The 26,221-nt window shown below is 40.1% G+C and overlaps 1 protein-coding gene across 1 annotated transcript; it reads left to right on the top strand.

Moving 5' to 3' along the window:
• Positions 1 to 407: 407 nt before the first annotated feature.
• LOC121014158 (spermatogenesis-associated protein 31A6-like) lies at positions 408 to 6,362 on the top strand. The gene is made up of 4 exons (XM_040450188.1): positions 408 to 622; positions 1,353 to 1,410; positions 1,960 to 2,020; positions 2,294 to 6,362. The coding sequence occupies exons 1-4, from the start codon at positions 440 to 442 to the stop codon at positions 6,204 to 6,206; spliced, it is 4,215 nt and encodes a 1,404-aa protein (XP_040306122.1). The 5' UTR covers positions 408 to 439; the 3' UTR covers positions 6,207 to 6,362.
• Positions 6,363 to 26,221: the final 19,859 nt, after the last annotated feature.

Below are 26,221 nucleotides of genomic sequence, written 5' to 3'. Positions count from 1 at the left end.
GAACATTATATGGGAAACTAGAGTTGAGGACAGAGAAAATTCCAAAAATAAATTTCCCCGGGAAATAGCCAAAATTCTAGGGTCAACTTCAGATTTTCAAGGGTTATAAAATTAGTGGGCCCTGAGTCAAGACCCCTAATGGACAAAGGGACCAGGTAATATCTGAGTTCTAGATGGAATGAATAGAAAATTGGCCAAGGTCTCTCTGACATGACAGTAGAGTTGGAAGGTGGAATCTAGAAGGCTCAGGAAAGTGCAGGGATCTGTGGGACTGAATGATGGGGGAGGGGTGATGCTCTAGCTGGGTCCTCTCACCGCCCCCTCCCCCATTCTCAGGAACCCTTTGTGACAAGGCTTTAGCTCTGTGATGCAGGCCTAGAACTCTGTCCCCAAGTGAACTACCAGTGCTCAGTTGCCTGAGGACAACAGATTTCCAAAGATGGAGAATTTCTTTTCCCTGAGAAGCACTGGTACCTCCTGGCTGAGCTCTAGTCCCACCTCCTGGGTGATTGATGCCATCTTTGCCTTCCTGTGTGGACTGGGGCTCTTCCTTCTGTTACTCCCTTGTTTTCAGAGTAATCCATCCTTATCACCAGCTAAGAAATATAGAAATATCAGGAAGGTAAGGAAACTTTAGCTAAACCCCAACAGGGATTATCTCTTTTTTTTCTTTATTCTTATATCCACTTTTCTAAATCATCTAGAGAGTCTTGTGAGATGGGAACTCTCAGGAAAGAATAGAACATCATCCTTCTAGGGACTAGCTAGGCCAGGCAAAGCTTAGAGTGGGCACAAGGGTTTCTATCCCAAGATCTCCAGACCGTAGGTCTCCTGGGCAAAGTCCCAGATTCAGTGACCAGTGAGTGAGGACTGTATACTGAGTTCATTGTCTGCAGAAGAACAGACTCCTAAACATTGTTTTACCAGCCACTTTCCCCTTCCTGTGGCAGGTGTCTCAGGTGAGCTCTTCCTCTGTGTTGGGCTGATCTGAAGGCAGTGCTGAACCTGAGAGCCTCTAAAGGGCTAGAGTGGGGGTCTGAACTCTGGAAACAGAGTCTTATCCAGTGGAGCATAGAAGGACCTGTATGTGTGTGTGTGTATTTCTTGAGTAGAGGAATAGTGATGAAAGAAATTCATAGTGATCTCACATAGAAAATCCATTTTTACATTTTTCAAAGAAGAAAAACTAAAAATATTTTATTCATTTTAAAGATGAGTAAAAGAAAAGAAAGCCACAGAGCTCCATTATATGTAGAAATGTAGAAAGTCATATTGTTTATGAATACTGAGCATCTGTGAATCATCTAGAGAGAAGAGATAATTGAGTCCGAGTCCCTCATCTTTTCTCATAGCATCAAGTGGAGCTGAGGAGGAGGAGCAAGAGTAAGAAAAAAAGCGGAGCTTTGAAAGGTAAGCTTATGCCATTTAGCCCTACATGTGCCAAGTTATTCTCCATCTCTCTTGCTCCTGAGGGTCTAATTCCATGGTCTCCAAGGATGCCAGGGGCAGAGGCCATCCTTCAGGAAAAAGAGCCCTCAGAGAGGCTCTTGGGAAGGAGATCAGCTACTGTATATTTCCCAGATTCCATGCTTGGAAGGAAGTTGATAGAGGCTGAAATGGGTGTCAGCTGGCAGAGGAGTGTGGGTGGAACCTCCGGGTTGATAAGTGGTTTAACTTCACTCAGATTCTTTTGTGGGGTGACCCCTGTCCTTTCTCCCCAACAAGGCAGTTGTGAGGGCTCTGGGGGGTAATGTAAATGACAAAGTACTCCCCATAATAAACCTGGCCATCACTGTGAGGGATCATGTGGTTTGAACAGTGATGCTTGCGCTCCATAGTCTAATCTTCCAACAGTCTCCCCCTAAAAGCTCAGCCTAAAAGCTCCCCCCTGCACTCAGCCTCCCCTAAAACACTTAGGGCCCTACTTTCACTACTGTAACCCAGCCTCCTTATTTCCAGCTTGCAGAAATTGCCTGAAAGAACTGGAGGGAGCTCGCAGTCTGATTTCACTTCTGCAAAGGTAAAGAACTTTTCCCCTTTCCCCCCTTTTCCTTGGTCCTCCTTTGTCCCAGAGTTTATGATTTGACCCCTGGTCCATAGGGAACCCTGGGAGGGGGAGCCACCGAAACAAAGTATGGATAAAGTTCTGGGGTAAGGAATAGCAGGAGCAATGTGAAATCAGTATGCAGACTGTGGAGGGCTGTAGGTTGCAGGTGTTATCCCTGCCCAGCCTGCCCTGCCCTCTTTGCCCTGTCAGCTTCTAGCTGCAGCTTGTGCCTCCTGTCTCCTGCAGCTGCCTGGGGAGGCTCCCTGACAAAGGTGGCTTTCATCAACTCTTATGTCAAGACATCCCTGGTGAGGTGTGCAAAGCAGTGCCTGCTGGAGCCCACCAGCCATGCAGGGAGCCTGTGGATGCTGCTGCTCCCACCATGTCCCTGTTGGCTACCCCAGTTCCCCTGACTCAGCGCCCTCTACTTCTTGGCTCAATGACCTCTTCAGTTTCTGTTCATTCCCACTCATCTCTGAGTGCCTCTTCGCCACCAGAGCCTTTCCTTCCCCTCAACAGCCTTTTGCCCCAGCCACTTGCTCTTTCCCCTCTGCCTCCATGTCCCCTTAATTCAGAGGCCTGCCCTCCACCTCTGAGAACCTCCTCTGCCCCACAACCTCCAGACTCTATTCTGACTCTTCCTCAATGTGACTCCTTGGCATTCCCACCGAGCACCATTCCACAGAGGTCATCTCACACCCCTTGGTCAGCTTCTGCTGTTCCAGCCATCTCAGGCCTTGGCCACTCAAGTTGTCCCATTTCAGCCTTGTCATGGTGGCACACTGCTGCCAAAGCCCTGTGCCTCTCAACCTCATCAAATTATGAGTCTCAGCAAGAACACCTTTCCCACCACTCACCAGAGGCCTCATTCTGGGGAAACCCCACCAACAGACAGGTAGGAGCTGCTAGCCCCTCTTTGCTGAGCTCAGATAATCAGAAGCTCCTGGAAATACAAGTCACAAAGAGAGTCAAGGTCAAGATTTGGAAAGAAAAAGAAAAAGATGAATCATATCCAAAACAAATAAGCCCAGACTACCACCTGAATTCTTTGGGGAATATGTTGAAGTCACTGAGTCCTGAACAGAACACAAGCCTCCAACACTTCTGGAGTACAAAAGGAAAACCAGAGCAGCTGCCTGGTCATCAGAAGCTCTCATATCCTAAGGTCTTGGGACACCATCTACAGCAGAAATATAACCAACTTTTCTGGGGTCTCCCCTCTCTACACAGCGAATCTCTGGTAGCTACTGCCTGGATCTCTGAGGGCTCTTCAGTGCCACAGTCTTCCTCTTTCTTATTCAATGGAATCTCAAGTGCCTGCCCAACTCAAATGCAGGCTAAACTATCTCCACTGCTTTCTCAGTCCCAGCCCCCGTCCCAACTGGAGTTCCAATCTCAACCCTTGGTTTCATCTGTACCTCAATTTCAACCACCGTCTCTGGCTCAGATCCTGACCCAGGATCATCGCCAATCCTCTCTTCCAATCCTATCACCTTCACCACCTCAGATTGAGGCCTGTGAAGTATCTTGCCCTATAGCCCAGGATAAGTCACAATTTCTCATCCCACCTGAGATTCAACATCCAGAATGGCCTTTGTTGCAGAAGCAACTAGAAAGTGGGTGGGCTTTATCCTCTGTAATCAAAAGATCTCAAGAAGTCTTTAGTGTCTTCACTTCCAATCTTCCTGAGGACAGTTGGGCAGTCTCCCTCCTTCCTGAGAACTTTCCAATCAGTGCTGAACTCCGTAAGCAACTGGAGCAACACCTACAAAAGTGGCTTATTGAACACCGGTGGGAGCTGCCCCGTAAGATCCAAGAGTCTCTGGAACTAAGGCAGCTTCAGGGTGAATTACCAGGGACAAGTCAGGCAAAGGGCAAGCATGGACCCTCACGTCCCTCTGCATGTGCAGGTAAAAGCAACAAGGATACACAGAAAGTGGAGTTCCAGCTAAGCCAGGGCATGGGCAAGGGCCTGGGGTATAGTTTAGGGAAGGTCCCAAAAGATCTCTCCAGGGACTCAGAAAGCTCCCTAATGGGGTTTCAGGAAGTAAGCTCTGGAGAGTCAGAATGTGACTTGGGGTTGTCAATGAGTGACTCAGGGAGCGATTTGCTAAAGAGCTTAGATAAGAATCTAGAAAACATCCTGAAAGACCATTTGGGTAGGAAGTTGGAGAAGATCAGTGGGAGTTTGATCCCTGTGAGTGTGCACAAATCATGGCTTGCAGTCAACCATGCTTTTCCCAAGTCCAACACTCACAAGGAAATCAGAAACCTAGGAATCTTGAAGTGTTGGGGACCATATGTGAACACCTCCCACAGGGTTTCCTTCCTCAATCCAGACATTCAAGAAGTGCTGGAAGCACATATTATAAGGTTTTGGGTGAGGCACAGGTGGGGTCTACCCCTCAAGGCTCTTAAGCCCATAAACCTATTTAAGTTGAAAAAGGTTCAACCTTTGCCCATTCTGCAGTTTGCCTTTAACCCCTCAGCCACCTGTGTGTCTAGAACTGCCTCAATAATCAAATTTGCTGAATCCCTGGGAAGACCTTCTCAGGCATGTCTGGGAAAGAAAGTTGTAGCAGAAGAGTCAGGTCTCACCCTGGAGAGGCCTCTCCTTGCCCCTTCACCTATGTATGAGGAAATCCAGAGGGCCCTGGTAAGGACCCCATCTGATGACAACCAGGGGTCCTCAAAGGCCTCTCTGACTGGACAGGATAGCAGGCCACCTTCTCAGTCCTTCACACTCAACCTCATGGGCAGAACTCCGCAGAGTGATTCTGCAGAATGGGCTGAGAAGAGCAGCCTAGAGCTGAGTCCCAGTTCAGCAATGGCCGGGAATGAGCCAAGAGAGGAGAATGAGGATTGGGCCTCACAAGACCCCTGCCATAGGGTAGCAATGCTGAAGATGAACTTAGGACCCCAATATCTTAGGTCTGAAAAGGCCACGGAGGCAGTAGAGGCCAAGCCTCCTACTCTTCAGCCAAGACCCATCTTGGGAACCAATGTGCTCACAAAACCCCAAACCATAAATGCACATATGGGGGGTTTAGATACCAGTAAAAAACTTTCTAGAATGTCTGCTATCCAAGATCCTGGAGAGTCATGCCTTAACACAGAGGTTAGTGAATTTAAGTCCAAATTGAAGATAAAGCCAGAGAACCAGTCTCAAGACTGTCCTACACACGTGATCCTTGCTGTAGACAACTTGGCTTCTCAGGCACCTCAGTGTTATCCCCAGACAGTGCCTACTGGAGACAAGATAGCTTCCCAGATGCTGTATGGCTTAATGGCAAACCAAAGGAACTGCTTAAGGCAGCAAGATCCCATGAACTCTGGACTTCAGGACTCATGGAAGAGCCAGAGCAAGATGACTGCCTCTACTTATAAGAGAGAGGACTGTAGGAGGCCCAACTCAGGAACGAATAAAGAATGGTTTGAAGAATTGAGGACCTCTCAAGCTGAAAGTATGAGTCACCTTTCCCCAGTCAGAGGAATAGTAGACTCTGTTAGGAACAGATGCATACAGTTCCTGCCAGAGAAGAAACAAGGTCCTCCAGAAAACCTCTTCAGAAAAAGGATGAGGCACTTTTTTCAATGGATTTTCCCCAATAGAAAAGTCAAAGGTCAGAACACTATGCAAAAATGTAAGCCAGTAATAACCTCTGCCCAGAGCCAAGGACCAGTCAAAAGCAGATCAATTATGGCTAATGAGACTGCTGAGGCTCAGGCACTCATGACAGCTGTTGGACAAATTCTAGAGGAGAAAATGGCAATCCACCATGGACTTCATGGCACAAAGTTAAATGAGCACAAACAGGAACTCCAAGCACCAGTATGTGGGTGTTTCTGCTACCACAGGGTTCCCTTCTACCCAGAGCATGGGAGAATGAGTTATACAGCCCACAATCACCAAGACACCTCCAATGATCAGAGTAGCTCTTTCAAGGAAAGGCAGGTTAAACACCGACAGTCCTTGAAAAGTGTAAGATTCGAGGATGAGCAACTGGACCCAAGGCACCTCCCATCCCTGCCTCCCAAGAAGACTTTGTCTCCAGTCAGTCCCTGCCAGTATAGGCCAAGGATGCCAGGTGCCCCAGGCTACCATCAACACTGTCCACGGCACTGTCTTCTTCAGGCCTCCCTGTTTGGTCGATCATAAAATACTTCTTTAGCCTTTCCTAGTAGGAAAATATGTCTTCAAGAAAAAAATTAGTCCATGTAAAGAAAGTGTTTTTTTTTCTCATTAGCACATCCAAATACCTAATATTCCCCAATATATATGTTTTCCCCCCAAAAGAGGGTAGTATGGTTGCTTTTGTCTGTGCTGTGCTCAGTATGTACTTTGGCTTCTAAAAGGGAGGAGAATGGAGGGATTTTGGCCTTGGGCATTGTAGGCTTGCTCCTTATCCTTTCATTATACATTGTTTTCATGATACTGTCATTATGCAAACAAAAACCACCCTAAAAAGATGAGAAATACCTATGAAGACCTTACCCAAGATCTGGCTCAACTTGCCTTTCTCCTACTTCCACTCTATTTTGAAATTTATACAGCTATAGGGGATAGGTTTCCAGACATCATGGGGCTGGACTCAGGGTCCCACTCAGGCTCCAGGAAGTATCAGAACCAAGTGGATTGAAATTTGGTATGGGGTACTAGGCCTAAAGTTCAGAAGCAGGAGAAATCTTTTTCCTGGATCTCTTGGTGAAGAATAGAGGGCACTTGCTCTTGAGAGCCCCTTCTCTCTCTTGTGAAGAGCTGAGGTTGAGTTAGGCCCTGTGAACCCCTCTGAGCTTAGCTTTAATGTCACCCTCTTCCACCTCTGCCTTTCCTGTACTTCCAGGGATGAGGATGGCACTTCCAGCTCTGAGTATGTGTAAGTGAGAGAACATCAGGGAAGTTGCTAAGGGCTATGTTCACCTTTACCCCAAATGAATATTCAAGGGTCACCTGCTTTCCCTCTATGTTAACCCCAGAGAAGGAGTTCTGGATTAATGAAACAGGATTGAGAGTATCTGTATGTAGTAACTATGTGACGGTTGAATACTATGAACTTAGAATGGGATGTGGGAGACAAGTTGAAAAGTTTGGATCCAAAGAAAAAGGCAAAGGGACACATGGTGCCTATAAATTTGCAGTGAATGAAGAGCCTCTGATATCTCACCACCATCTACAGGCCTGGAGGAAAGAAAAAGTTAAGGGCCCAGTGGCTCATCATACCCCATCATGGTCTCCACCCCACTTCAGCTCTAAGATCACAGACATAGAGAAGCCACTTTTATATCCAGAACAGATGGTCAAATTTGTAGATGTAAAGCAAATGAGGGAAGGTTAATCTCTTAATAATATATTTAATACACTTACACATTATCACCTCTTGAATTTAAGAATACAGGTGGAAAAGCCAGGATTAGGGAGCTTCAGATGTAACTTCCAGTCTGGTGACCTTTATTTAAACACAGGGCTGTTGGGGCGCCTGGGTGGCGCAGTCGGTTAAGCGTCCGACTTCAGCCAGGTCACAATCTCGCGGTCTGTGAGTTCGAGCCCCGCGTCAGGCTCTGGGCTGATGGCTCGGAGCCTGGAGCCTGTTTCCGATTCTGTGTCTCCCTCTCTCTCTGCCCCTCCCCCATTCATGCTCTGTCTCTCTCTGTCCCAAAAATAAATAAAAACGTTGAAAAAAAATTTAAACACAGGGCTGTAGAACTGCTCCTCAAGGAGTGGTGGGGAGTTATCATGTAGTAAGTCTGCAATCATGTACTAAGTCTTGTCTGGCTCCCAGTCCTTGCATACTCCAGAGTCCAGCAGATGAGGCCATCAGACAGGATTTGTGAAATGGGAGTTGGGGAGAGCATGGAAATGACCTGTTCAAAATGGGGAGGTATAGCTCAGGAGTGGTCCACTGCTCTCTCCACTTCTAGCATAGCTTTCCCCCTTCCCTGGCCCCTATCCATATGAGAAAGCAAGAAGATGAGCAATTTCTCTAGCGTTAGTCTGTGCTTTGTGCACAGTAGGCACAGCTGCAGAGGACATCATTCCCATGGTAGAGAGTCTTGCTCCAGGAGATGCCCTTGATCCAAAGGATAACAGGAATGGGCCCTGTCCCCCATGCCTGTCAGGATGCCCAACATGCGGGACCTGGGGTGGAGGAGAGAGTGGGTTTAAGCCTACTTGTGTCACTGGTTTCTCCCTGGAGCCAGGTCTTGCCTCTGGGACCCAATTCCTGAGTCAGCCTCCAGAGTGGGTCCAGCAATGTAAGTGGAGCCAAGACCTGTGGAAAGGGATTGTGACCCAGCACAGACAGCACCTTGGGGCCCTTGGGAGATTAAGAGAGGGTGGGACAGAGCAAGGGGCCCTGAGCCTGGTTGCTATTAAGTCTTCAAGGGGCACTGAGAGTTGAGTTCTGGGACAGGAGTAGGGGCTAGATGTGGACCACATAGCCCCTGCCAGAAGTGCTGCAGATGGGGATGCTGACGGAACAGAAAACAAACAACAACACAACCCCTCCCCCTCCCCCACCCCTCAAACACAAAGAAGCAAGTGCCTTCACCCTTCTGTTGCCCAGATTTCCATAAGGTGTGGCAAGGCCAGAAATGGAGACACCCACACAGAGACACTTCATGCAGAGACAACACAGAGACACTTCCCAGCAAAGAGAACACACAGACCTTACAGAGACAACTCTCAACAGAGACCTCTCTCACACAGACACCTTCCATGGTGACTAGCATGTTGCCTTACAGAGACCTCACACTGAGACCTCGTATAGGGACTTCATGTTGCCCCACAGATTCTCAGACAGAAACCTAGTACAGATTTCAGAGATTTTCCAGAGACCTAACGGCAAACCTATCAAGACTTCCCAATGGTACCTTCCATACAGACCTCACGCAGAGACCTCACCCAGAAACAACACTCAGAGACATCACATAGCCTCAAAAAGACCTCACATAGAAACCTCACAGAAAGACATCTACAGACAGTGCACAGAAATCTTTCACTGCCGCACAGACATTTCACATTGAAACCTTACACAGATACCCCATAAAGACTCAACACAAAGACCTCACAGAGACCTCGCATCCATTTTTCAAGATCCCAAGCAGACAAATATTGACAAGTCCTTCTTGGTAAATATGAAACTAGCATAGTAGCAGCACAAGAGGGATTGTCAGTTATGCCCCTCTTGCAATCCTCAAAACACTCAGGCATTGTCAGCATTGTGCTAAATGGGGGTCTCTGCTTGGGGAAAAGCTTGGGAATTTTTTTCTTTTGTAATGTTATTGACTCTGAACAAAAGAATTACTGATTCTACGTGTAGATTTGCAAAATGAATTTCCACAGGTGCCCATTAACTTGAGAATCACAATTTTTAAACACAACTAAAACAGTCTCCAATGAGAGAAAATATCTTATTTGTCCAGTTTTAGTTATTATCCAGCCAAATGGTGTCACTGTTGCATATTTTTTGTATTCTCTTGGGGACAAGACCTGAACTGCAAATGGATTACTTATTTACTTTGAAAACATAATAAAGACCTGCAACAAATGGACTCTAGAAATAAACCAGAAAAGAGGTGTCTGGATTCATACTTGTCTTGCAGAGGTCTATGTAATTAGCACATTATTTTGCACCTAGCAGTTTGCATCAGGCTTGTGGGTTTTATTTTTTAACAAGTTATCTATCGGTGAATATTTTTCACAAATAAGTGAAATTCCTGGTAATATTCCTATTATATCATCTAGCAAAATTATACTTCTTTATATTATTTTATTCCTTCAATGATAAATGATATTATTATACATGTCTTCAGTATATAACACAGTCCTAATGTTCAGCTAACATTTAAAAAAAAGGACAAACTATTGAGAGGATTCATTTTTAATTCTATGAAATGCACATTTTCTAAGAAAGGCAGTCAAGATCCACTTTATATTATTACAGGGCTAAAAAAGAACACATTGTTTAGAATAAATTTGAAATATTATGAAATATGTCTTTTTTGAGATATATAGATAGCTTAAAAATTACTGAGCAAGGAATATATTAACATATTCATTGATTTAATCATTTTAATCAATATTTATATTATCATGAATAATGAAACTTCATTTGTTATATATCCAGCACTTTCCAAAGGGTACATTACAATGAGACTACATATTTCTCAATACTCATAAGCAACCTATTGTCCTTGATAAAATTTCAATGACAGCTGTCAAGATGTATCACAGGTTAAGTCTCTCAGATTTTCCATTGGGATGATGACATCACAGTTCTTTCTCTAAGAGGAGCAAGGCTGACACAAGGGCTCTTTTGGTCTATTTTAACAAGAAATTCATTTTTCCCACATAAACAATTTATAACTATTAATTTTTCTACTTTATTATTATTTTTTCTTTTTTTTGTTAATTTTTCTACTTTATTCCTTTATGATATCATTGAATCATAAAATGGAGTATGGTCATGGATGTCATTTAGCATTCTATCAGATCATTTTTTTTATAGCACAAGTTATGCAGATAAGTTTATTGATCAGAACAAAATGGGCTCAATTAGGAAAAGTTTATACAGGAAAATATCTTTTTCAAGTTACTATTTTAACATGGTTAAAATAAGTGATTTTTCCTTAGTCTTTTGAATTAAAGTTGCTCAGGGTGGCCAGAAAGTCTGGAAACATGGGAAATGTCCATAGTAAGTACTTTCTTGCTGTAATAAGTTGAATGTGCTTTTCCTCACTAGTAATTCACAGTTCATTAAGTTGTGCAAAATTATAATGAACAATGTATATTAAAGAAGAATTTCCTTCAATCATTGCATATTACATACATTGCTTCAGATGGTTTCATGAAATAAACTTGCACATTTTCCTCAGAATAAGAAATCAAGGGGTATCAATCCATTAAATATATATTAGTTTTTCCAGACTCTATGGCCATCTGTATTTTACTTTTAGTGAGATTCACCTATCTTAAAATCTTAAAAGAAGTTTTACCATTTATATATTTCCAAAAGAAATTGGTATCAAAAATTAGAGAAAAAAACAAAAACAGATCCCTTTTGTTTTCAAGAAGTTTTATATAAAAACATTTTGCTGAAAATGAAGTGATTCTTAATCTACAGATGAAATACTTTTTACATGATACTTAAGATATATTATAAATCTGGATTTAAGATAAATATTTACAACTGGCCTCATGCTGATTTCAATAAACCAGGCACTCTAGAACACAATGTGCAAAGACAGCAATTATGTGATGCCTTCTTAATACTCCAAGGAATAAAGATCTCTTCCAAAGTAGTCGTTCTACAATGTTAACCCCAAACAGTGATACTTCTTGATAGATTATATTTTTAGTTTCACTCACTTTATAACTAACTGCCATAGAAATACATTTCTGAAAGTGTTCCCAAATATATACAGCTACTATGTTGTGGTCACACCATGGGCACAGTAAGGAACATCCGTATCTGGATAATCCAGGGGCTTCATAACTGCCACCAGTTATTTGAAGTCGGTTTGACTCAACCATTTCTGGCGCGAGATTGGTCTTCGTCACGTGAACCGTTGTATTTTCCAAACAGCTGCAAGTCACCTTCCTTAGTTTGCTGCTGTACCCCTTCCTGGCTGGTCACCGGCTGTAGTAACCTGAAGAGTCCATTTACTCAGGGATGTCCACTCTGGGCTCTGCACAGACACATTGTGTCACAGATGTGCACATGATGCTGATGAAACTTCCAGAAAAGTGTCATGTAATGCCTGCCAGGCACAGTAGGTGAGGATTTAGAAAATGCTAACATCTTTTGTAGGAAACGTGGATTACACAGCTCTTTGGTTCTAGGCATTTTTGTGCATTAGATGGCCCCCTGGATGGGGGGAAATGAAGCTGATTTTTTAGAGTTTCTCACCCTCATTCACTGTAACGGCATCTGCCACTCTTCCTTCTCTGAGTCCAGAAGCTGGAATTGACAGCATCTGCTCTCTGTGATTTCACAATCTCTACCATGTGTTTACAGTGACCACTAAAACTCACCTATCTCAGATGGGTCAGGTATTTCTGATACTACAGGAGGAAGATAACTGAACTTTTTATTTCCACCACAATTTTATATAGTAACTCTTTACATAGCTATTTGCTATGTCCAATTTATTTTATAGAGTCAATAAATATGTTTTATAGAATTTGGCCCCTGGATTCCACCTACTAGATTACTTGGGCAAGTCATTTATTGCCTAAATTTACAAATTTTATAAAATTGCATTTATTTCATAAAATTTTAATTTATAAAATGTTACTTTCTTTTTGAAATTGGTAAATCTAGGGATTTAGTCCGAGTTTGTTTGTTTTTTTTTAAACATTGGTACTTAACCTAAAATATTTGCCAATTTTCCTTTTTTAATATATATCAGAAAAAATGTTAAGAATTTAGCTGTGAAGACAACAATACTATTGATTTTTTCCTTTCACTTTGTGTGGTTATTTTTGTACCAAACCTCTATTATTGCACAGCAAAGAAGAAAGTTTGTTCCTTGGAAAACATGCAGAATGCTTTTTTCTTGTTTTTTCTTTCTCTAACTTTTCATAGAAGTATCATTTTTAATACAGCCACATCAACATTGTTGATTACATTTTCAATAATTTAAAAACACAGAAGACCTTCCCTCTAAAAACATAAACAGGGGCGCCTGGCTGGCTTAACCGGTTAAGCGTCTGACTTCGGCTCAGGTCATGATCAGTTCGTGAGTTGGAGCCCTGTGTCTGGTTCTGTGCTGACAGTTTGGAGCCTGGAACCTACTTCAAGTTCTATTTCTTCCTCTCTCTGCCCCTCCCTCGCTCCCACTCTGCCTCTATCTCTCTCAAAAATAAACATTAAAAAAAATTAAAAATATAAACAAAGCTTCTTCCATCTGGTCTCTAGATCTTTTTATTCTTATGCCAATTTCTTTAAACTAATTGATCAACTGAGTTATGCATTCATTTACTTTTTCACAATTATAATGATAAAAGGACCAATTTATCAAGCAGACACACACTCCTAAATGTGTGTGTGCCTAATAACATAGTTTCAAAATACCTTAAGATAAAACTGATAGAATTTCAGAAAAATCAAGTTATAATCAGATTTCAATACTCATTTCTCAATAAGATGGAACATGTAGACAGAAATTCAATACTAGCATAGAAGACTTGGTAAACACTACCAATGAACTTGGTCTAATAGACATTTATAGAATACACATTCTTTGCAATGCGTAATAAACATTTAACTATTCTAGGCTACAAAATAAGTATCAATAAACTTAAAATGATTCCATTTTTACAATGTATGCTCTCTAACAATACTGGAATTTAATTAGAAGTAAAAACAGATCTCTAGAATTTCCTCACATACTTGAAAATCAAGTAAAACACTTGTGAATAACTCATGGGTTAAAATAGAGCCAAACAAAAAAGTATTTTGAGCTGAATGAAAAAGGAAACAGTTGTGCTCCCTTGGGCAGCACATATACTAAAAAAGGAAACACTTTGGGGCTCCTGGGTGGCCCAGTTGATTAAGCTACTCTTGGTTTCAGCACAAGCTGAACCAACTCAACCAAGCTCAACTCTTGGTTGAGCCCTGATCAACTCTATGCTACTAGCACAGAGTCTGCTTGGGATTCTCTCTCTCCCCCTCTCTCTGCCCAGCCCTGGCTCACTCTGTGTAACTATAAAAAAAAGGAAACACTTCAATATTAGTGGAATCTCCCTCATCAAGTACTTAGAAGAAATTTTATAGTACTAAATATATTAGAAAAGATTTTAAATCAATGACCTCAGATTCCATCTTAAAAGCCAGAAAAGAAGATCAAATAAAACCAAAAGTAAAGTAAATTAAAAATATCAGTGTGGAAATCAATGAAATAGAAAACACCAAAAAATTAGAAAACATTAATAAAACCAACTCAACACCAATAAAGCAAACAATTCTATTAAAAAATGAGTAGGCAATCTGAATAGACATTTTTCCAAAGAAGATATACAGGTGACCAAAACATACATAGGAAGATACTCAACATCACTAATCACTGGGAAAATGCAAATCGAAACCACAGTAAGATGAGAAATAACAGGTGTTGGCAAGGATTGGAGAAAGGGCACCCTTATACAGTGCTGGTGAGAATGTAAATTGTAGTAGCCACTATGGAAAACAGTATGGAGTTTACTCAAAAAGTTAAAAATAGAAATTAATACATTTCAGTAATTCCATTGCTGGGAATTTCCCTAAAGTAAACAAAAACACTAATTGAAAAAGATACACACACCCTTATGTTTATTGCAACATTATTTACAATAGACAAGATATGGAGACAACCTAAGTGCCTGTTAGTAGATGAATGCATGAAGATATGGTGTATATACACAATGGAATATTGTTCAGCCATAAAAAAGAATGAAATCTTGCCATTTGTGACAACATGGATGGACTTAAAGGGTATTATGCTAAGTGAAATAAGTCAGAGAGATACAAACATCATATGATTTCACTTCTATGTGGAATCTAAAAAGCAAAACAACCTACAAACAAAAATTAGAAACTGATTTGTAAATACAGAGAACAAACTGGTGGTTGTCAGAGCAAAGTGGGGGTGAAGAGATAGATAAAAAGATAAAGGAGAGGGGCGCCTGGGTGGCGCAGTCGGTTAAGCGTCCGACTTCAGCCAGGTCACGATCTCGCGGTCAGTGAGTTCGAGCCCCGCGTCAGGCTCTGGGCTGATGGCTCGGAGCCTGGAGCCTGTTTCCGATTCTGTGTCTCCCTCTCTCTCTGCCCCTCCCCCATTCATGCTCTGTCTCTCTCTGTCCCAAAAAAAAAAAAAAAAAGATAAAGGAGATTAAAAAGTACAAACTTCCAGGGGCATCTGGGTGGCTCAGTTGGTTAAGTGTCCGACTTCTGCTCAGGTCATGATCTTGCCGTTCGTGAGTTTGAGGCTGTGTCGGGCTCTGTGCTGATAGCTCAGAGCCTGGAGCCTGCTTTGGATTCTGTGTCTCCCTCTCTCTCTGCTGCTCCTCCGCTCGTGCTTTATCTCTGTCTCTCAAAAATAAATAAACGCTAAAAAAAATTTTTTTTTAAAGTACAAACTTCCAGTTGTAAAATGAATGTCTCTGGGATGAAAAGTACAGCATAGGGAATATAATCAATAATATTGTAATAACTGCATGGTGACAGATGGTAACTATACTTATTGTGGTAAGCATTGCACAATGTACAGAATTGTCAAATCACATGTTGTACACCTGAAAATAATATAACATTTTATTTCAATGACAGTTCAATAAAAATAATCACTATTAAACTAAAATCTTGCTCTTTGAGAAATCTGTAGTATTCACAAAAATCTATTCAGGCTGATCAGAAATTTAATAAACGTTCGTGGAATGACTGATATAAACAAAACACCTTGGTCTCTCTGTATGAACGTACTTTTTTTTTCATGTGACTTGATCTTGAAAATAGTAAGTGGATGGTATCTGAAAGATAGACCAGTGTTTTCTCAGGAACTGCTATGTAAATGGACACCCCTGGGGCAATCCACAAAAGCTGCCTTTCCAAGGGTTCATAGAAAAAAGAGAAGAATTGTGTTTAAATTTTATATCAGTACATTACCATTCTAGAAACAGATGGCACAAAGTGGTCTTCTGAAGAACATGTAATAAAGGCTTTGCTTATAGAGCTATGTGAGAGATGACGGATCTAGCAAGAAATGGAAGGCAGAGACTAGTAACAGTAGGAAGAACATTCCACCTCTAGATCTGAAAGGGCAGAAGAGGAAACATATTATTGAACATTACCTAGAGCTGAAGTTGTGGAACAGGGTAAGTGTAAAATATTTTTTAATAATTAAATCTCTTTCTTTCTTTCTTTATTTTAATTTAATTTTATTTTATATGAAATTTGTTGTCAAGTTGGTTTCCATACAACACCCAGTGCTCATCCCAAAAGGTGACCTCCTCAATACCCATCACCCACACTCCCCTCCCTCCCACCCCCCCCCATCAACCCTCAGTTTGTTCTCAGTTTTTAAGGGTTTCTTATGTTTTGGCTCCCTCCCTCTGTAACCTTTTTTTTCCCTTCCCCTCCCCTATGGTCTTCTGTTAAGTTTCTCAGGACCCACATAAGAGTGAAAACATATGGTACCTGTCTTTCTCTGTATGACATATTTCAATTAGCATAACACTCTCCAGTTCCATCCACGTTGCTACAAAAGGACATATTTCATTCTTTCTCATAACCACATAGTATTCAATTGTGTATAAAACCACAATTTCTTTATCCATTCATCAGTTGATGGACATTTAGGCTCTTTCCATAATTTGGCTATTGTTGAAAGTGCTGCTATAAACATTGGGGTACAAGTGTCCCTATGCATCAGCACTCCTGTATCCCTTGGGTAAATTCCTAGCAGTGCTATTGTTGGCTCATAAGGTAGATCTATTTTTAATTTTTTGAGGAACCTCCACACTGTTTTCCAGAGCGGCTGCACCAGTTTGCAATCCCACCAACAGTGCAAGAGGGTTCCCGTTTCTCTTGGGATTTGTTCATTTTACCCACTCTGACTCGCGCGAGGTGGTATCTGAGTGTGGTTTTGATTTGTATTTCCCTGATGAGGAGCGACGTTGAGCATCTTTTCATGTGCCTGTTGGCCATCTGGGTGTCTTCTTTAGACAAGTGTCTGCTCATGTTTTCTGCCCATTTCTTCACTGGATTATTTGTTTTTTTGGGTGTGGAGTTTGGTGAGCTCTTTATAGATTTTGGATACTAGTCCTTTGTCCGATATGTCATTTGCAAATATCTTTTCCCATTCCGTCGGTTGCCTTTTAGTTTTGTTGGTTGTTTCCTTTGCAGTGCAGAACATTTTTATCTTGATGAGGTCCCAATAGTTCACTTTTGCTTTTAATTCCCTTGCCCTTGGGGATGTGTCAAGTAAGAAATTGCTGCAGCTGAGGACAGAGAGGGTTTTTCCTGCTTTCTCCTCTAGGGTTTTGATGGTTTCCTGTCTCACATTCAAGTCCTTCATCCATTTTGAGTTTATTTTTGTGAATGGTGCAAGAAAGTGGTCTAGTTTCATTCTTCTGCATGTTGCTGTCCAGTTCTCCCAGCACCATTTGTTAAAGAGACTGTCTTTTTTCCATTGGATATTCTTTCCTGCTTTGTCAAAGATTAGTTGGCCATACTTTTGTGGGTCTAATTCTGGGGTTTCTATTCTATTCTAATTAAATCTCTTTAAAATATAATTCTCTGATGTGTTATAGTATAACATGTAAAATGTGTGAAAACAGCATAAAAGCCAAGAGGGGAGAAATTGAAATTTATAAATGTAAATATTTTATATTGTACATTAAGGGATATAATGTCTGTTGAAAGTAAACTGTATTAGGTTAGAGATGTATACTATACAACTGAAACAATCACTGATTAGATTTATAGCTAATAAGCCAACAAAGGAGATTGAATGGAATAGCTAAAAGCAAAATCAAACCTCAACAGCAGGTGGAAAAATATGAAACAATTGAACATAAATTATAAAGTGATATATTTAAACGAAATTATATAAATAATAAAACTAAATGTAAAAGTTCAACAATGTGATTAAATAAGTGGATATCCATACTCAAAAAAAACTTAACTTCAGTCCATACTTCCTATCAAAAAATAATTGAAACATTTCCTACCAAAAAAAGGAAATCCTGTCATTTGTGACAACATGGATAAGCCTGGAGGACACTGTGTTAAATGAAATAAGCCAGACAAATGCTATATGGTATCACTTATGTGTGGAGTCCCAAGGAAAAAAAAAAAGAAAAAAAGTTGAACTTAGAGTAGAAATGTGGTTATGAGGGTCTGAGAGGTGAAGGAAAAAGAAGAGTTTGGTGAAAGGGTACAAACTTTCAGTTCTAAGATGAATAAGGACCAAAGATACAATATAATGTATGACATGGTGACTACAGTTGATAACACTGTATTGTATAACTGAAATTTGCTAAGAGAGTAGAGCTTAAATATTCACACCCACACATATACACAAAGGTAAATATGTGAGGTGATGGATATGTTGGGTATAATCCTTCCACAATGCAACATATATCAAATCATCATGTTGCATACTTTAAATATCTTACAATTTTAATTGTTAACTAAACCTCAGAAAAGCTGGAAAAAATTAAAGCACACTGTTGGTATGAATTTCTACTGGAGGAGGGAAAATAAAAGACTGAACATACCAAGTGCCGGCAAAAATGTGGACCAACTGGAACACTGGAGGGAATGTAAAAATGATTTTGCAGGTCCATAACAGACCAAACATACCATATGACCCAGCCATTCCAATCTTTGATACTTAATGTTAGAGAAGTAAAGCTTATGTCTGTGCAAAGACTTGACCAGGATATTTATAGAAACTTTATATTAAATAACTCAAAATTAGAAACAACCTAATTGTGAACACATGCAACAATATATATGAGTCTGAAAAAATTTTCTGAATGAAAGAAGCTGACAAAATATTGTCAACTTAAATCTATTTAAATCTTAAATCTATTTAATTCTATTTATATAAAATTCTAGAAAATAAAAACTATAGTAACAAAATCAAATCAGACATTGCCTGAGGATTTGGGGGGTGGGGGGGGTGGAGTGGGATAATAAAGAGGTATTCCAAAAGAGTATGAGGAAAAATTTAGGGTGATATGTTCATTATCTTGGTGGTGATGATGATTTTAAGGATATGATCATACACCAAAATGTACCAAACCTACACTAAATAGATGTATAATTTATAATATGTTAATTATACCTCAACAATGCTATTTAAATTAGGAGGTTGTAAATGTCTTAGTGCAGTCAGTTAAAATAACTAATGGACACAAAGGCAAAGAGATATACCCCAAACAACACACTAATGTCTCATCACCCAAGCTAAAAGCTTTTTTTGCTCCAACCAATTTAAAAGAATGACTTCATTAATAATTCAGTTGATACGTATCCCTAGAATAAAAGCTTTCCGGGGCGCCTGGGTGGCGCAGTCAGTTAAGCGTCCGACTTCAGCCAGGTCACGATCTCGCAGTCCGTGAGTTCGAGCCCCGCGTCAGGCTCTGGGCTGATGGCTCGGAGCCTGGAGCCTGTTTCCGATTCTGTGTCTCCCTCTCTCTCTGCCCCTCCCCCCGTTCATGCTCTGTCTCTCTCTGTCCCAAAAATAAATAAACGTTGAAAAAAAAAATTTAAAAAAAAAAAAAAAAAAAAGCTTTCCACTATCACCAGAGCAAGGAAAATATAATTTCAATGCACAAAAATGAAAACATCCTATACAGGTTAATTCACTTTGTTTTTTTAAGTAAAATATTTCAGAGTACAGAAAATATTCATGATAGATAGCAATTTGTTATTTAGAGGATATATAATGTCACATGAAGGAAACTTAACTTTATTAACTTTCGTGAAATAACAATCCAGTATGATGTGTTTTACTTCTGGTGTTAGTTTTCTATTCCTGTATAACACCTTATTACAATTTTGTGGCTTAGAAAAAAATAACAAAATTTATGGTCTCAGTTTCCATGAGTCAGGAGTCTAGGCACAAGTTAATTGGTTCCTCATCTTTGGGTTTGACTGGGTTAAAATCAAGGTGTCAGTCAGAACTGCTACCTTGAGTTTTAGGTACTCTTTCTAGTTCACTGGCAATTGGTAGAATTCAGTTCCTTGGAGTTTGTTTCCTTGCCACAGGGCCTTCTCCATAGATTTACAGTTTGTTTCTTAAAGGCTCACAGAAAATTGTCTTTGCTGCTTCAAATCTTTCTTCGGGAAGGATCCAATACCTTTTAAGAGCCCACTTAATTATATCAGGCCCATCCAGGATAATCTCCCTTTTTATTAACCAAAAGTCAGCTCATTTCAGATTTTCATTAGGTCTTTAAATCCCTTCACCTTTGTAATCTGATCACAGTTGTGAAATCCACCGTATTTACAGTCCCACCCATACTCTAATTTAAAGTATGTATCCCAGTGGGTAGGAATCTTGGGGATCACCTCAAAATTCAGAGTTCTATCCATCTTTCCAGGTAAACTTCATTATGAAAAGTGTATATTTCTCTCAATGTTGCTACTAAAGTTCAAGGTAATCATTACAGATTCTGAGAGAAGGAGGTACTTAAACATTAAAATTACATCAAACCCAGTTTTGGGAGATACATTTCCTCCTTTGTTCCCTTCCATCACAAGCTTGCCTCTTACATAAAGAAGCTTCACTGAGAGTGGTGGCCTCAACATAGTAAGTATTCAGATCAAGGTGAGTGAACAAGACAGAATGCTGGGATACAGAAAGAAAATATCAATACTTCAAATTATTATTTATTTTATCTCTTCCTTTAAAATGTTTATATTTTTGTAATATTAATAACAAAATTATAGAAAAGTATGATAGCCATGCAACTTACAAATGAATGAGTACACATAATTGGAAATGCATGCTCAAAAATTATCTTCTAATGAGAAGAATAACACAAATGATGGAGTACACTGATGGATCCAGATTCCAGATCTTTTTAAAGAAACAGGCCTAGAATCCACCATACCTCTGGGTCCTGGATTCCTTTACCAGGCAAGTCACATGTGGGACTTATATCAAGAGAGAGTGAGGCCACAAATACCAGCTGAAAAAGCTGTTTCATCAAACTCTTGAAAATCAGGAGCCCCATCAGCCCACTTCTCCATTACATTCCCATTTGTGAATCATTTTCCCTCATTCTGCAGCAGAGACCACACATTTTCAAAGGGACTTTAAATCAATTGCAATGGCTGTGTCAGATAAGACAGAAAGGTCAGATTCAGTTATAATAGAAAGGAGGTAGAATGGAGCAATCACAGAGCCTGTCATGGCTGCAGAGCTGCAAGGGTAAAAAGTCCCCAAAGGAATACAGGGCAGCCTCCTGTTGGAGAATGCTGAACACCAGCATGCACATCTCTTACAGCAGGTGGGGGGCGCTGCAATGCAGGCATAACAGGATGGATGGTGTGCAGATTTTGTAGGGAAAGCCACCTATAGTTGTACATGTGGCACCTACCAATAACGCTTAATATTACAGTGACCTAATATGTTCACATGGATTAATATAGAGGATATTCAGGTTGTAAATATCAGGGCTTCACTCCCAAAACCATGATTGGTAAGGAGCACTATTACCTTTCTGTGTTCTTGTCAGCTTTACAGGTATGCCATTGGGATGGCCAATAAATGAGAATAATTTGATATTCTTCATAGGTGATTGGATATAATCACAGACAAATTTCACTTTCTTTTCAAATTTCTTCATGGAAATATCTGAGGAAAAATGAGAAAGTGATCCTGAAATGTAAACACTTAAAAATTTTTTTTAAATGTTTATTTTATTTTTGAGAGAGAGAGAGTGGGGTGGGGAGGGGCAGAGAGAGAGGGAGACACAAAATCTGAAGCAGGCTCCAGGCTCTGAGCTGTCAGCACAGAGCCCAATGCGGGATTTGAACTCGGGAACGGCGATATTGTGACCTAGGCTGAAGTCGGGTGCTTAACCGACTGAGCCACCCAGGATCCCCTAAACATTTTCTAATAATAAAAGAATAATGTTTACAGTATATGATTTTGACAATAGTTTCATATAAAAAATGAGTGGAGGACACCAATGCAATTATTTGCATTTTCATAAAAATTTACAACTTTTTTTTAATTCTCAAGTTACCATACAGTGTAGTCTTGGTTTCAGGAGTAGAACCCAGTGATTCATCACTTACAAATAACACCCAGTGCTCATCCCAACTAGTGCCCTTCTTAATGCCCATCACATATTTAACACACTTCTCAACCCACCCCCCCCATCCCCATCAACCCTCAGTTTGTTCTCTGTATTTAAGAGTATTTTATGGTTTGCCTCCCTCTCTGTTTTTATTTTTCCTTCACTTCCCCTATGATCATCTGTTAAGTTTCTTAAATTCCACATAAGAGTGAAATCATATGATATCTGTCTTTATCTGAGTGACTTATTTTTTTTTCAATATATGAAATTTATTGTCAAATTGGTTTCCATACAACACCCAGTGCTCATCCCAACAGGTGCCCTCCTCAATGCCCATCACTTTCCCCTCCCCTCCCTCCCACCCCCCATCAACCCTCAGTTTGTTGTCAGTTTTTAACAGTCTCCTATGCTTTGGCTCTCTCCCACTCTAACCTCTTTTTTTTTTTTCCTTCCCCTCCCCCATGGGTTTCTGTTAAGTTTCTCAGGATCCACATAAGAGTGAAACCATATGGTATCTGTCTTTCTCTGTATGGCTTATTTCACTTAGCACTGAGTGACTTATTTTAAATAGCATAATACTCTTCAGTTCCATCCACGTTGTTGCAAATGGCAAGACCTCATTCTTTTTCATCATTGAGTACTATTCCACTGGATGTGTGTGTGTGTGTGTGTGTGTGTGTGTGTGTGTATACACACATGTTATATTTCCACTGGGATTATATAATACATATATGTATATATCTTTTTAATCCATTCATCAGTTGATGGACATTGGGTTCTTCCCATAATTTGGCTATTGATAGTGCTGCTATAAACACTGAGGTGCATATGCCCCCTTGGAATCAGCATTTTTTGTGTCCTTTAGATAAATTCCTAGTAGTTCAATTGCTGGGTCATAGGGTAATAGGGTAATCCAAGCCCCCATCGGGCTCTGTGCTGACAGCTCAGAACCTGGAGCCTGCTTCAGATTTTCTGTTGCTTCCTGAGTTGTTAATTTTAGCCATTCTGACAGGTGTGATTTTGCTTTGTATTTCCCTGATGATGAGAGATGTTAAGCGTCTTTTCATGTGTCTGTTAGCCATCTGGAAAAGTGTCTATTCATGTCTTCTGCCCATTTCTTCAGTGAACTATTTGGGTTTTTTTGGTGTTGTGTTGGGCAAGTTCTTTATAGATTTTGGATACTAACCCTTTATCTGATAGGTCATTTGCAAATATACTCTCCCATTTTGTAGGTTGCCTTTTACTTTTATTGATTGTTTCCTTCACTATGCAGAAGCTTTTAATCTTGATTAGGTCCCAATAGTTTGTTTTTGCTTTGATTTCCTTTAAATTCAGAGACATGTCAGGTAAGAAGTTGCTGTGGCTGAGGTCAAAGAGGTTGCTGCCTGTTTTCTCCTGTAGGGTTTTGATGGTTTCCTGTCTCACATTTAGGTCTTTTGTCCATTTGAATTTATTTTTGTGTATGGTGTAAGAAACTGGTCCAGTTTCATTCTTCTATATGTCACTGTCCAGTTCTCCCAGAACCATTTGCTCAAGAGACTGTATCCATTGGATACTCTTTCCTGCTTTGCCGAAGACTAGTTGGCCATACATTTGTGAGTCCATTTCTGGGTTCTGTATTCTGTTCCATTGATCTATGTGTCTGTTTTTGTGCCAGTGCCATACTGTCTTGATAATTATAGCTTTGTAATACAGCTTGCAGTTCGGAATTGTGATGCTTCCAGCTTTGGTTTTCTTTTTCAACATTGCTTTGGCTATATGGGTCTTTTCTGGTTCCATACAAATTTTAGAATTGTTTGTTCTAGCTCTGTGAAGAATGCTGGTGCTATTTTTGATAGGGATTGCCTTGAAAGTGTATATTGCTTTGGGTAGTATCGACATTTTAACAATATTTGTTTTTCCAATCCATAAGCATGGAATGTTTTTCCATTTCTTTGTATCTTCTTCAATTTCTTTCATAAACTTTCTATAGTTTCCAATGTATAGATCTTTTATGTCTTTGGTTAGGTTTATTCCTAAATATTTTTTTGGGTGCAATTATAAATGGGATTGCTTCCCTGATATCTCTTTCTTTTCCTTCATTACTAGTGTATAGAAATGCAACCTATTTCTATACATTGATTTTATATCCTGTGATTTTGCTGAATTCATGTACCAGCTCTAAGTTGGTTTTTTTTTGCTGGAGTCTTTTGGGTTTTCCATGTAGAGTATCATGTCATCTGCAAAGAGTGAAAGTTTGACTTCTTTGCCAGTTTGGACTCCTGTATCTTTTTGTTGTCTGATTGCTGAGGCTAAGGCTTCCAGTATTATGTTGAAAACAGTGGTGAGATGGGGCGCCTGGGTGGCGCAGTCAGTTAAGCGTCTGACTTCAGCCAGGTCACGATCTCGCGGTCCGTGAGTTCGAGCCCCGCGTCAGGCTCTGGGCTGATGGCTCGGAGCCTGGAGCCTGTTTCTGATTCTGTGTCTCCCTCTCTCTCTGCCCCTCCCCCATTCATGCACTGTCTCTCTCTGTCCCAAAAATAAATAAAAAACGTTGAAAAAATTAAAAAAAAAACAGTGGTGAGAGTGGACATATGTGATATGTTCCTGATCCCAGGGGGAAAGCCCTCAGTTTTTCCTCATTGAGTATGATATTAGCTGTGGGCCTTTTATATATGGCTTTTATGATGTTAGGGTATATTCCTTCTATCCCTACTTTCTAGAGGGTTCCTTTTTTTTTTTTTTATCAAGAAAGGATGTTGTATTTTGTCAAATGCTTTTTTTTTTTTTGCCTCTGTTGAAAAGGATCATATGGTTCTTATCCTTTCTTTTATTGATGTGGTATATCACATTGATTGAATTGTGAATATTGAACCAGCCCTGTAGCCCAGGAATGAATCCCACTTGATTGTGGTGAATAATTCTTTTAATGTACTATTGAATTTGATTTATTAATACCTTGTTGAGAATTTTGCATCCAGGTTCATCAGGGATATTGGCCAGTAATTCTCCTTTTATGTGGGGTCTTCATCTGGTTTTGGAATCAAGGTAATGCTGGCTTCATAGAATGAGTCTGGAAGCTTTCCTTCCATTTCTAGTTTTTGAAACACTTTGAGAAGAATAGGTATTAACTCTGCTTTAAATGTCTGATAGAATCAAATACAAATTAAAACCACAATGAGATAGCACCTCACACCAGTAAGAATGGCTAAAATTAACAACTCAGGCAACAAGAGATGTTGGTGAGGATGCAGAGAAAGAGGATCTCTTTTGCATTGTTGGTGGGAATGCAAGCTGGTGCAGCCACTCTGGAAAACAGTGTGGAGATTCCTCAAAAAGTTAAAAATACAATTACCCTAAGATCCAGCAATTGCACTACTAGGTATTTGGATAAATATTTGTATTGGGACATAGGGGTGCTGTTTCAAAGGGTCACATGCACCCTAATGTTTATAACCGTGCTATTGACAACAGCTGAAGTATGGAAAGAGCCCAAATGTCCATTGACAGGTGAATGGATAAAGAAGATGTGGTGTGTGTGTGTGTGTATATATATATATATATATATATATATATATATATATATACAATGGAGTATTACTCGGCAATCAAAAAGAATGAAATCTTCCCATTTGCAACTACATGGATGGAACCAGGAGATATTATGCTAAGCAAAATTAGTCAGTCTAAGAAAGACAAATATCATATAACTTCACTCATATGAGGGATTCAAGATACAAATCAGATGAACATAAGGCAAAGGAAGCAAAAATAATATAAAAACAGGGAGGGGGACAAAACATAAGAGACTATCATTTATGGAGAAGAAACAGGGTTGTTGGAGGGGTTGTGGGTGGGGGAATGGGCTAAATGTGTAAGGAGCATTAAGGAAAACATTTGTTGGGATGAGCACTGGGTGTTATATATAGGGGATGAATCACTGGAATCTATTCCTGAAATCATCGTTGCACTCTTTGCTAACTAACTTGGATGTAAATTTAAAAATGAAAGAAAGAAGAAAGAAAGAAAGAAAAGAAAGAAAGAAAGAAAGAAAGAAAGAAAGAAAGAAAGAAAGAAAGAAAGAAAGAAGAAAAGAAAAATCTGGTAGGATTCTCCTGGGAAGCCATCTAGCCCAGGACTCTCATTTGTTGGGAGATTTTTGATAACCAATTCAATTTCTTTGCTGGTTATGGGTTTGTTCAAATTTTCTATTTCTTCCCATTTGAGTTTTGATAGTGCGTGGGTGTCTAGGAATTTGTCTATTTCTTCTATATTGTCCAGTTTGTTGGCATATAGTTTTTCATAGTATTCTCTAATATTTGTATTTCTGTGGTGTTGGTTGCAATCCCTCCTCTTTCATTCGTGATTTTATCTATTTGTTTTTTTTTCTTTTTTTT

The sequence above is a fragment of the Herpailurus yagouaroundi genome, unplaced genomic scaffold (assembly GCF_014898765.1).
Source record: "Herpailurus yagouaroundi ecotype Mexico unplaced genomic scaffold, PumYag 201, whole genome shotgun sequence".
Taxonomy (NCBI): domain Eukaryota; kingdom Metazoa; phylum Chordata; class Mammalia; order Carnivora; family Felidae; genus Herpailurus; species Herpailurus yagouaroundi.
Note: the sequence above shows the minus strand (reverse complement) of the source record. Positions and strands in the feature narration are given on the sequence as shown.

Excerpts from the sequence above, each read along its gene's own strand:
- LOC121014158 (XM_040450188.1), top strand. The coding sequence starts at position 440 with ATGGAGAATTTCTTTTCCCTGAGAAGCACTGGTACCTCCTGGCTGAGC. Across the intron at positions 623-1,352 it reads AATATAGAAATATCAGGAAG|CATCAAGTGGAGCTGAGGAG; the intron begins GTAAGGAAACTT and ends CTTTTCTCATAG. Across the intron at positions 2,021-2,293 it reads CTGATTTCACTTCTGCAAAG|CTGCCTGGGGAGGCTCCCTG; the intron begins GTAAAGAACTTT and ends TGTCTCCTGCAG.